The sequence below is a fragment of the Diadema setosum genome, chromosome 7 (assembly GCF_964275005.1).
Source record: "Diadema setosum chromosome 7, eeDiaSeto1, whole genome shotgun sequence".
NCBI lineage: Eukaryota > Metazoa > Echinodermata > Echinoidea > Diadematoida > Diadematidae > Diadema > Diadema setosum.
Window position 1 is genome coordinate 22,635,549 of NC_092691.1, and position 12,874 is coordinate 22,648,422.

The following is a 12,874-nucleotide window of genomic DNA, read 5'->3' on the forward strand; positions in this document are numbered from 1 at the left end:
ACTTACACAAGTACTTCATAATTTTCTTCTCAGAATGTATACAGGGTAAGGGTTGTGCAGCAGTATTACTGAAGATTGACCTACAATGTATCAGGGAAATCAGGTACAAAAGTTAACTTGTGGGATTTTTTTCTCTCTCTCTCTCTTTCCTGTGCAATAGATTTTAATACAGAGTCAGCATGTTGTGATCTGCAGCAGCACCATGGAGATGGACTAGTTCCCTGTGAATGGCCATGGCTGGCGGAGGATCCCTGTTGGATCTGTGTCTAGCGGAGGCTCAGCTGGGTCAGTACTCGGCCTCCTTCCAGGCTAGGGGAGTGCGAGACCTAGAGGCTCTGGCTAGCATCTCCATGCAGGAATACACCAGCTATGGAGTGACTCCCGCAGAGGATAAGAAGCAGCTCTTTCGGTGAGTTCCAGAGCCACTTGAATACACCAGTTCACTGATTGTTGTATTCAGATGTTTCTTCAAATTCATGAAATTCTTCCGTCGAGATGTTTTCATTGCAACTGATTAACGATTATTATATGAACTGATTATACGTCATGTAGGGCAATTTGTCAATCAGTTGCAACAAATGTTTCTTGTTGTCTCAAATTGAACTCTGTTCATGATATACCACACTGTACATACAATATATGTACTTGTATATGTGACCCGCTACAACAAAAAGGTTCTAAAGTCGCGCACGGTCGAAGCCGTGAAAATCGAGTTTGAAGTCAGAGCATTAAAATTGGTCAAAACTTATGATTTTTTCTGATTTTGATATATTATTGGAGTCTAACATGTCTTCTATCATCTGTCGAAATTTTGAAGCAAAATGATGAAAGGAAAGACCAAAAAATAGCGTTTTTCTGAGCCATGTTTTTTGGCGTTTCAACGAAGCAGAAACTGGTTCGAAAATTTGGATTGAGCGCCACAGATAGGTTCCGCCCCTAACAACGACCAGAGTGATCTCATTGGTCAGTTTGCTGCTTGCTGCTAACCGAAGCGTGAAGCTCGCACACTGCCCAGTCGACTGGTGCGTGCGGGCGGGGTGCGCTATGCTCAGCCGCTTCTCACGTCCTGGTCACTGATTGGTTGGTGAGGAGACCGCCGACGCTGATGTGCTTGAATGAACTCTTCGGGGGTTGCTAGGGCTTACCTTCTATTGTCCAGAGGTGAAAACTGACTTGCTTGTGTTGATCGCGATTGCGTCGAAAGGAAGACTTTTAGGGCGCTTTTCTAGAAACAGTGATTTTCCAGACGTCTCGACATGCTCTCTTTTAAACATCGATATCTCCGCAGCCGATTATTTTTATAAAATGTGTTATATATCAATTTAAAGCAGAAAGATTAGGGGATTATACAATGCAATTTTCAAATAATCGACCTCTACCGACTTTAGGATCATTTTGTTGTAGCGGGTCACATATTGAAGGACCACAAATGATATAGGCTCATCATTACATGCAGCTTGAAAAGGGGGCCAAGGAAAATCCAGGCCTTGGGATGGTGTGGGGAGGTGAATAACCAAGTGGAAATGGGCTCTTGAAACAACATTTAAAATAGAGCATAACTTAGCTTTATGTAATAAGTGTAGATACTATGCAGTATAAACTATATACACTTACACTCGTAGGTCAAAATGTACAAAATTTGTCATGAAATGGTGACTTTCTACCTTTTGTAGTGTGCAAGGACACTGAACATTTTGATTATTAATAAGGAAATTGACATGGATTTTGCTGATAAACATCAAGATATGGAGCTTAGGTGTATGTTATTAGTGTCAAATAGATATTGAATGATCAGAAAGTTGCAGCTAGTCATGTGTTTAAGATTTTAAAGATTTATATTTTTCTTGTGAAGTATGTGTGGTTAGTCGTTTCTGACATTTCTTTGACATGAAAAACCTTTCGTGCGCTTGCATCTGTGTTCCTTTGTGCAGATTAATACACACACTACGCAATCTTGACCTCAACAAACTGTCAGACATGAAAAGCGACAACACGCCAGGACTTGATGACGTGGAGAATCGTGAGGTGCCAGATAGCTCACAGGGGGACATCGGTCACCTGGAGAACAGAAAGGCAGTGAAAAATCACCACAATAAAGCTTTCCAATCATCCAGGAATCTTCCCGTGGTCAACTCTCCATCAGAGAGAGGTGAAGAAAAGAGGGAACATCCCAGGATGTTAAAGGACACCCCGAGAAACAGTGTTCTAAATAGAACGTTTGACATGGATGATGACTCTGATAAAGAAAAGAGTGAGCAGTCTGATGTTGAAGTTAATGCCTACAACCAGGATGAGGGTGATGGTGGTAACCACGGTGATGACCCTGATGCTGAAGTACACATTGTGGAGCACAAGAGGACCGGGTACAACTATGGGGTTCCGTCGGCATCACCTGCCACACAGAGCAGACTGAAATCGACCGCGAAATCCACGCCGAAAAATTCCTCGCGCACGGGAGAGACTGGATTTGAAGAGAGGATCCGCGTGTGCGTGCGCAAGAGACCCATGAGCCGTAAGGAGTGGAAGGGCGGTGAGGGAGAGGCAGTCACGACGGAGGGACAGACAACCGTGCTGGTAAAGGAGCGGAAGCTGGCAGTCGATCTCACAAAAGTGATCCAAGTGGTGAGTACTGTAAAATGAGGAATATTCGTGTGCATTTTCATTTCGCAAATTTCGCGAGAGCCAAGATTTGCAAAATTAAAATGCAGGCGAAAGATCTTTCCTACACTATATGCATTGAAATGCCAGGGGCGATTCACGAAAGTTTCATGCCGCGAAAATATCAAGTTTTACAGTATACTGTTCAGTTTGCAGATGTAATGCAACACATACCACATAAAGTAGGTCTCTCTTTAGATTCATTTTATTTCCTTTCATGTCATATCATATAACACTTTCATGAAATATATTTAAAAAGGGAAATACAGAATGCAATTGTATTGCAATGACAATATGCACATGCACTGTTTTGGTGTTGGACAAACATGCTAATTAATTAAAGTGTAGGATATGTTTAGAAAGGTCTGTTTTAAGGCATGTGAAAGAATACCCAAAGGATTTTAAGAAACTATTCCTTGTAATGAAAAATATGATGAATTGCAAATCACATTTCAGTGTGTTTTTGGTTTGAGCAGAAAGATGAAACAGGCTGTCGTGATACTAGAAGAAATCCAAAGGTCAAGCATGAATGTCACACATATCAACTTTCAGAAGATACCATCATTGTGTGCAGATAAAAATGAGCAAGCTATTACCTTCAATACTCTTAGAAAGATAAAAACCCATTGAAATGGCTACAATTTTTTTTTCATTTATGTTCATTCATTTTTTTTCTGTGCAGAGAATACCAAATTTGAAAATACACAATGCAAGAAAATGAAAATTTAATTTCAGACAATTTTTTACGGCAGTCTATCAAAATATCAAAGGTAATCATGTTATCCAGCAGGAAAAAAAAAAAGGCAAAGAAAAATGATGGGAGACAAGAAATACAGTGCTTGTAAATGTGAGCTACATGGTATATTTCAACAATTCATAATATACATGTATGCATAATCCTGAATCATTTAAGACATTTTTCGCAAATCTATCCTTTGAATGTATTGATGTATATAGCAGTATGTTTACTCTCACTTTATTGTACACGTAATGTTCATATTCAAAAGAATTGTAATCCTTTTTCTTTGTACACACCAGCTTTTGTCTTATTTACTTTCGGTCACAATATGTCACATATTTTCCCAATATCATGACATGTTATTATGTTTAGTGTAAATGAATATTCAAGTTTGTCCCTTGTAGCTTTGCGTGTGGTTAATAAATAATTCAATGTTACAGGTTCATACACTGTAGGTGGAACGGGATATATGTCATAATGATGAATTGCACGAAGTATATTGTGCAAACATAAAATTTTAGGATATATTTGCAGGGTCATTTGTAAGCAAAAAGACTGGTAGGTACAAAAATAATACTGTTTTAGGTGAATCAGGCTCTTTGTAAAAATTACAAGTCTACTGCAAAATATTTTGTATATAGGAACATTCAGTACTGTTCAGTAATGTTTCTTTTTTATCTCAATATCAGTTAAATTTCAAGAGGCAATTGGTAGAAACACAGAAGAAAATGATAAATGAGGGGAACAGAAAAATGTTATACCATATTTTCAGATAGTTGGCAGGCTGATCTCAAATTTGGCAAAACTATAAAGGTGAATGTGCAAAAAAGCATTTTTTAAAAATTGTGATTCTATAACATGTCCAGCCCCCCCCCCCCCCCAAGAAAATGCTGGCTATGTATAGTTAATGTGATTTTATATTTCTTGCAGCATAAGTACCATTTTGATGAGGTCTTTCATGAGACCTGCAGCAATGAAGAAGTGTATGAAAGAACAGCCAAACCTCTGGTCAGTGCCATCTTTAACAAGTAAGTACAAAGTTGAATAGTTTGCATCACAGACATTAAAAAAATAAATAAATAAATAAATGAAATAATTGAATAAATGAATGAATAAATAAGTGAATAAATAAGTGAATAAATAAATGAATAAATAAATGAACAAATAAATAAATAAATAATTTTTAGTTCCTCTTGTGATTTGAATAGGTGAGTTAATGTTATTGCATCACTATGAAAAGTCTAAGTGTGTCTATTGTGTATGTTGAAACACTATTATTTATACACTATCAAATGTCTGTCGCTGCCTAGCAGCAATTCATTTTTAATATATCTGCATCACACCATTCTAGGTGAGATAACATGCATATTGATGTAGTGTAGTCTTTGTCATGTTGAATGTGTATGTCTTGCATGCAATATAGGAATGCCTTCTTCTTTGGTATCCCTTTAATTCTATATGCCAAGCTGCAAAGAGCCCAAAATTAAGCAGCCCAAGTGTCACAAGTGTGTGTGAGGCCACCTAGTGTTCTCTAATTGCAATCATCCTTCAGCAGTTGCGCTGACAAGATGGTAATTGAAGAAACAATGAAATTCTGCAGAATGCCTAGGACTGGACTAAAGACCTTTTTGCATTCATCCATTTTATTGATGCACTTTTACACTAACATTGCTGGTATTTTACTGTAAAGCTTGTTTGTGGATGTTTAAAATGTGTATTTTCTTTTGAATTTTGACATTTTATCAGAAGGCTGATCTAATTTTAGATATTATGCTCTTTGTAGGCTATCTATAGAAATGTACAATCAGGTACAGTTAACATGTACATTTCCTTCTGCTTCCACAAATTCTACCACTTTATCTACTACTCTAAAGGCATTTGTACATTAGCTAATCAATTGCTTGTCTTGTAAAGTTCAGTTTAGTTTTATTTCTCCATTCCATAATATTCAACTCGAAACTGAATTTAAAAACAAGTATCAGTATAACTGTATGAATTATTTTTGTGCATCTGTACACATTACAAACTATATACTGTGATCGTAATGAAGGCACACTATAACAGTCCACATTATATGTCATATTGAAGTTACGCTGTAACAGAAGGAACAGTCTGAATATTTTTTTTTTTTTATTTTTTTTTTTTTGGGGGGGGGAAATAAATAATGAACACTCCCTTTAAAAAACACATCAATTTAAAAAAAAAAAAGGTCCCCAAAGTCATGTTTGTCTTAAGTGGCTTTGTCAGTTATATAGTAGTTGCATCAATTACCATATTCTTTGGTGGAAAGATATTTTCTTTGTTGGGATCATGCAGTTTTTGACATGCAGTTTGAATATGACTACAGTGTCTAGTTTTGAAATTTTATTCTAACATCCTTGACTGCAAACTACATGTATATCTATAATCTGCTAGAGAGGTTATTATGTGTATAGATCAAGGTTATTACTTTTCATCAAAACTGAAGTCTATGACTTGCAAGTTTTCAACAAGTCTCAAATTTAGGTAAAATTGTAACATGTGTATGGACACTCTAAAAATGTACAACACACTGGCAATGTAGGTGATACAGTATGACACCTCTCATGAAATACATCCCGTGCCACAGAGGAGAATGCCATGTTTTTGTTAGTGTTCTAAACATTGATAAGATCCTATAGCATTTATTCTCTATTAAACAAATGAAGAGAGAATATGAATATGCTGAAAGCTGACATTACTTGATGATCTCTTGTGCACCCAAATGTGTCTCTTTGTATTAAAGTCTTACTCCTAATCCAGCTTTAGCTTCAAAGCTGAGAGAGTCCTTGATGTTTAAAGTACCTTCCCAGTGAGATTATCTCCTCACACAAGAGTGAGAGCATTGAATGAGCCAAGACAGCTTGGCTGCATCATCGCCTGTGGACACTTTCTGTAAATCCCCACAAATCCCCTTGTGCTGCCTGCTCGTAGACCATTAAGATGCTAATGTCACCACGGAAGGCACCAGTAATCTGGCCATGCCTCATTGAAAGAAGCATTGATGGATGAGACTGGCATGCCTTCTTGCTACATTAGTAGAACTATTGACAAATAAAAAAAAAAAAAAAAAAACAAGAACACAACACTCTTTCTTTTGAAGCCATTTGAAGTCTGTCAAATCACATGTGTCATTTTAAATCCTGGAATTTAGACAAGGTTGATATATAGTTGGTTTTAGAGATTGGTGAGTTGGTATTTACAGGTACACTGTAGATAAAAGAACCTTTTTTACCAATGAAAATTGCAACTAGTCTTTAGTTTTTGTTTGTTTTGTTCAATTTTGTTTGTTTGTGTGTGTGTGTGTGTGTGTGTGTGTGTGTGTGTGTGTGTGTGTCTTTGGCTTTGAGATGTACTAGAAATGTAATGGTTTTTGATATGGTGAAACTATGTGGTATTTTGTACTTATCCCATCCAAGCACATTTTATTGGATACCAGTAATCATATTTTAGCTAACATTGTCTTGATACAAATTTCATCGACTTAGTTTTTTTTTTTTTAAAGGGAAGGATTTTTTTAATGATTATAACAGAATTATTTGCATCCTCTTGTTCTTTGATACCAACAGTACATCATGCATGTGCTTCCTATTAAAGTAAAGTCATTTCCATTAATTTTGCCGTATGATTATATATTTTGAGCCCGATTGGCAAACTTTTTTTTTTTTTCATTGTTCTGCCTTCAGGAGTTATAAACTGTAAATATAATCCTGTACAATTACATTTTTAATACACATGTATGACAATACACATGCTGCCACTGCTGTGTGAAACCCTGTAGAGTACCTCCTTCGTTATGCAGGGCTAGATATAGATTTGATACAGACTGAGCACAAGCAATAAAGTCCCATTTGTTGTACACTCGGTTATTCATTAGAGTGTATTGTGTTGATGCCCAGTACGTAGTACATGTAGTTACTTGCAAAGGACCACTCAGATTGGCTATGCATGATTTCAGCTGCGCTAATTAAGGAGTAGTGAGTAGTGAATTTGTGGCTCTGTACGTAGCTGCGTCTGACAAGTGAGTCATTGTGATGTGTTCCGATTTGGGCAGTTCATCACACATTCTGCTGGCATCCTCTTGCCTGTCTGGCTGTCTCCACAGTGTCACATTCTCAAACCCCTAGAGGGCAGTCTACCCTCTTGCTTTTTTTAACAAATCTCTCCCCTCCCCCGCCCCCACTGTTTTCTCATTCTCTCTTTTTTTCTTTTCTGTCTCTTTCTGTGTTTTTTTTTTCTCTCTATCTCTTGATTATTTTTTTATTGATGTAATTTTCAAGAGTTGACATGAGATATATCATCCTTCCATCTGTTCATCACTTTCTCCCATAAAAACCTGTTTACCACCACCTCTTCTTTTTTCCACCCAAGTGTATAAAGCAGGATTGTTGTAGTCGAGGCACACTCGATTTTTGAATATTTAATGTCCCTCAACATCTATTTGTAACATTGCATATAATAGCAAGCATGCTGCAATTAAAAGCGCCATAAGTACACATGGGTAGAAGTGAAATGGCCGCGCAAATCTTGTCGATGAATTTGAATTCGAAATTTGTCTAGAGAGAGTAGTTTCAGTGTGATTTTGTTCTAAATGATTATCAGGTCACATAGTGAGTGTAGCTATGGCATGTGCCATATAAGCCCTCCTTACAGTTATGCATTTCGTCGGATGAGAATGAGAAGAGCGTTAAGGTGCCTTGAACACTATGGCTTCAGTGGCAACTTTCACAGCACCCTTATCATTCTCAGCCGACAATTTGTTCTATGTACATGCTTCTATACCCTTTTTTTATGCTGGGGCTGCCACTCCCTTTTTTTATGCTGGGGCTGCCACCCGAGTGCATCCAAAAACATGCACAAATCTACACCATTATTTATGCAGAAGATACAGTGCATACTACTAAAATAATCAATATATTCAAAATGTATAGCAACCACAAAGAGTTTCCAACTTTATAACCCATGTAGCTGTAATTTGGTCATTGAACAATATTTGCTACTTTCTCCATACGTCTGTATCCTATCCCTCACAACATGCTTGTTTATTCAAAGCATTAAAGCTGATTGGTGAAATTGTATAATTGCTCTATAATATATAGATCGTATATTTTGCAGTGTTTTTATCATTAGGTATTTTCACAAGACAACTGATATTGAATAACGCAATAAACAACCTCCTAAAATGTTGCCTCCTGCAACACTTTTGAGTTCTATAATCGTCTCCAAGGTTAAAAATTACTAGATTTTCTTCTAAATATGGGAAATACTTTGTTTTGCATTCTGTCACTGTGGTTTTTTATCACAATTCAACAAATCGTGAAATTGTCCTACAAGACCCAATTTATGAGATATATCCATGGCATACTATGTAGAATGTTCCTTCAGATGTTGACAAAATATGGTGTTGGTGAATGCTCTCCCTATAGGTGCAATGCGACATGTTTCGCCTACGGTCAGACCGGCGCCGGGAAGACGCACACTCTCCTCGGAGGTCACGGCAAGGTCAAGGGCCTCTACCTCCTGGCGGCAGAAGACATCTTCCGAGCCATCAGGTCATCAGTAGAGGGCGCTGTCTTGGTCGTCTACATTAGCTACTTTGAGATTTACTGTGGGCAGCTCTTTGATCTGCTTAATAACAGGGAGAGGTGAGCGAGTGAAAAGAATCGCCCATTGTGATTTTCTACTACGTCTCTGACTAAAATCTACAAAGATAAGGTTCATGAAATATATTGAAAAGAAATCTAAACTGTAGACTAGACAGATGGCCATTTCTTCCACAATGCAGAAACTTTTAAGTAAATAGTAATCATGGCAATGAAATTGTAGTTGCAGAAATATCATGACTGTGTGGCACTGACCTCCAACTTAAACCCGTTGAAGATGAGTACCGAGAATGCTCGAGGAGGTGCCTATGGGAAATGCGCGTTATAGCAAAATCAGCCCCTCCTCAAAGGGTTAAAATGAGCCAATAGCTATGCAAGCTGTACAAAGGTTCATTGTGTATTGCATGCACTTAAAATGCTAAATGAAGCTATAAAAGAGTCTGTGTAGCTTGTCATTGTGAAATATAGGGCGATGGAAATTGTGTATTTTCCCCCAAAGATTACCATTGTGTTCATCCTGAAAATTTATAAGATTAACCAGAATTTCGATTTGCTTTGCAGGTTACATGCCAGAGAAAATGCTCATCATAAAGTCTGTATCTCTGGTCTGAATGAAGTCAGAGTCAATGGACCACAGTCTTTAATACAGGTATGCATACTGTGATAGTAATTTTACTGTGTGCGCTTTTATTTTCGCGAGGGTTTAATTTTCATGAATTTCTTGAATTGCTGGTGGACGATGAATTTAACAAAATGTGAACATGTCGCCATGCGCTAGGGTAATGGTACACTTACGATAGCCAGGGTGTGCGTTTGCGAAAACAACATCTCATGAAAGTGTCCAAGACCTTCTCATTCGCAACAATATCTGTACACGAAAATTCCAGCTGATACAGTAATATGTCAATAGCAGAATGGAGCTCCTCCCACTATGCAAATCATTCATCAAGCTACACTTTAATATTTGATTGCAAACATTGATCCTATAACATTCTCTGTTGGTGCTGGTAAATTCATGCTGTGTAAATGCGTGCTTCAAAGATAAACTTTACTCTGCAAGCAAAGCTGCTTGCTTAGCCAGTGCCAAGAGAAGCAAAAAATGATGTAGTCATACCAAATCCACCTGCAAGTCCCCTAAAACAAATGTTGACAGTTTGTTGTATCTCACTGAGCATACCCTTCTCTATTTACTCCACAAAATATGAGAAAGGAAAGGGACAGGTAGATCATGTATACATGACGAGCTTGGAAGAAATTCAGACAGGTAAATTTACTCTTGATTAGTCACGAAGTAATTTACGCACAGGGGGGGGGGGGGGGAATGATGAACGTAATTGGAGTCGTTAGCTGCCATTGCTGTGTTGATGCAAAATGTGTACAGTGAGATGGTTATTGCTATTCACTGCCACACATGCAATTTTTCCCACCAGGCTGAACTATCTGGTATGAATGTTGTGTGTAAAATGTAGATTAGATTTGATTTTTTTCTTTTTTTAGCCAGAGCCATGACAATCATTACAACGTACTGTGATGAATGTTTTGTGTATGTGTGTGGTATATCTGTGTGGGTACGTCTGTCTGCATTGTGTGTATAATATGTGCTTTATTGAATTATAATATGGAAAGGAAGAACAATGCAGTGCAGTATATGGGGTGCCAGATGCAGATTGGTCACATTCAGCTCCACCCCCTGGAATCCAATTTAAATAGGTGCTTTGCTTATCTAACCTTGAAGCCAGGTCCCTTGTGGCACCTGCATTGTTCACACTGTGTAGCTCTGTACACAAACCTGCACCAGTTCTCTCCCATCTCGTCATTGTTGATGATGATGCGTCACGCTTCACCGCACTTTTGGAGAAAAGTGATGGCACTTGTAAGGCTGCGCGACCAATCATATAGTCGAAGTGTATGGCTTCATTCCATTTTAATACAGATGTGTGTGCGCATGTGTTGACACTTCATAATGCTACTTTGAACGTTGAGAGCATGAACGTTGCCTCTGCTAAATGTCTTTGAGGACTCATTTGGAATTATTTGTCTTCTGTTTTTCAGCCGAAGACTCGCTTTTTCTCATCTTTGTTCATGTAGTGGTTGTAAAAGGTAACATTCTTGATTTCCGTTTTTATGGCGTTGAATTTGATGAAGAATGTTGCTATTCTTGGAACCATTATCCAAGTGGTTTTCTCTTTATGCACAAATCCTTCTATGAATCATTATGTTTTCCACAGGAATGAAGAGAATCGCTTTGCCAATAGATATGATAATCGATTATCATATCTTTTCAAAACAGGAAGAGCAGATCTGTAGTAGTGACGCCAATGTTTTTGATGCTGTTGTAGCACTCACAGGAAGTTGCATCCATTTGATTTGGTAGATGTCATACCATTCTCTCGTCATATTTCACAACTTTTCCACATTTGTTTAGGTTGTGGAGAGTGGAAACAGTGTTCGAGTGGTTGGTGTGTCAGGGGTTAATGCAGACTCATCTAGATCACATGCAATACTCCAGATCCAGCTCAAGGACAAGGCAGGGAATCCAGTTAGCAAGTAAGTTTTTGCTCCAGTCTACCTCATTTCTTTGGAACTAAACTAAACCTGAGGGAGAAGGGTTTGTAGTGACACCCTTTTCCCTCATTTACTTCACTATCCAAACCTTCAAGCAACACATAAACTAAACCTATTACCAGAGGCATTCAATAGGCTGTTACATATTCAAGAATCATGCAAGTATACAAGCCTCATGTAAGTGCTTGTAACAGTGGAATGTAAAGATCATTTGGATATCTTGAGCAAGAGTATCTTTAACAAGAATATGATACCAGGAGCTAAATGATGACTTCCTTGTGTAGAATGCTGATGGTGTTTTGAGTTTGAGGTTCTGAAAAGGTTAAGCAATTCCTTATCAAGCAAACATTCACAAAGCCCTTTTTTAAAATGAACATACCTTTGAAATTTTTCTTTTGAAATTTCCATTGCTTAGAACTGAAACAATTTGATTCAAAGAGCATTTGAAATCTCAGTAGTTTATTACCTCCGCCAAGGGAGGAGGTTATGTTTTCGTTACGGTTTGTTTTTTGTCCATGTGCAAAATAACTCAAAAAGTTGTGAATGGATTTAGATGAAACTTGCAGGAAAGGTTGAGAATGAAACAAGGAGCAAGTGATTAAATTTTGGTAGTGATCTGGAAACTTTTATGGATTTTATGAGGGATTTTTGATATTTTGGCAGGTAGGGTCAATGAACTTGGGAGTTCAAGCTCCGCATTTTTTAGGTTTTCATACGCGCACTAAAGTGCGTGCTCTACTGCGAGGCGCACTGCTCAGCCGAGCATTGATGACATAACGGCTTCTATGTCGGGAATTTGGGCGATTTTTAGCATGCATACATACGGGTGGATTTCACTGATCTCCATGGAAGAACAAGATCATTGGTGCAAATTAGCTGCTTGGCAAAGGTCTGCGCTCTCAGAGTGCTTCTCTAGATTTTGATGATTTGCTTCTTTGGTTGTTCTTTCACAGGTTTTCATTCATTGACCTAGCAGGAAGTGAAAGAGCATGTGATATGTCCGACCCTGACAAGATCACTAGACAAGAGGGAGCAGAGATCAACACCAGCCTTTTAGCGGTAATGACAATTCACCTATTCAACAACAGCCTTTCAGCATTGAAAGGTATTGAGTTGGTATTTTTGTGTGTTTTAAAATTTGTGAAAAGCACCCAACTCGCAAGATTTGCAAGAATAAAAATGTATCGCCCTGCAGTAGTTTCCTCATTCATCATCCCATTTTTTCTTTAAGATCACAGTTTCATTTTCCAGTCAATCCCAATTCTGCTCCCTCCCCTGTCTCCCTTTGCAG

General features: G+C 38.0%; 1 protein-coding gene across 1 annotated transcript in view; it reads left to right on the forward strand.

The window, feature by feature from the left end:
- Positions 1-233: 233 nt before the first annotated feature.
- LOC140231119 (uncharacterized) overlaps positions 234-12,874 on the forward strand; it is a 34,337-nt gene continuing 21,696 nt past the window's right edge. The window contains exons 1-7 of the mRNA XM_072311272.1: positions 234-409; positions 1,932-2,622; positions 4,328-4,425; positions 8,842-9,060; positions 9,580-9,667; positions 11,444-11,565; positions 12,537-12,642. Of these exons, the coding sequence (XP_072167373.1) occupies positions 234-409; positions 1,932-2,622; positions 4,328-4,425; positions 8,842-9,060; positions 9,580-9,667; positions 11,444-11,565; positions 12,537-12,642 (1,500 nt within the window). The remainder of the gene's footprint in view (positions 410-1,931; positions 2,623-4,327; positions 4,426-8,841; positions 9,061-9,579; positions 9,668-11,443; positions 11,566-12,536; positions 12,643-12,874) is intronic.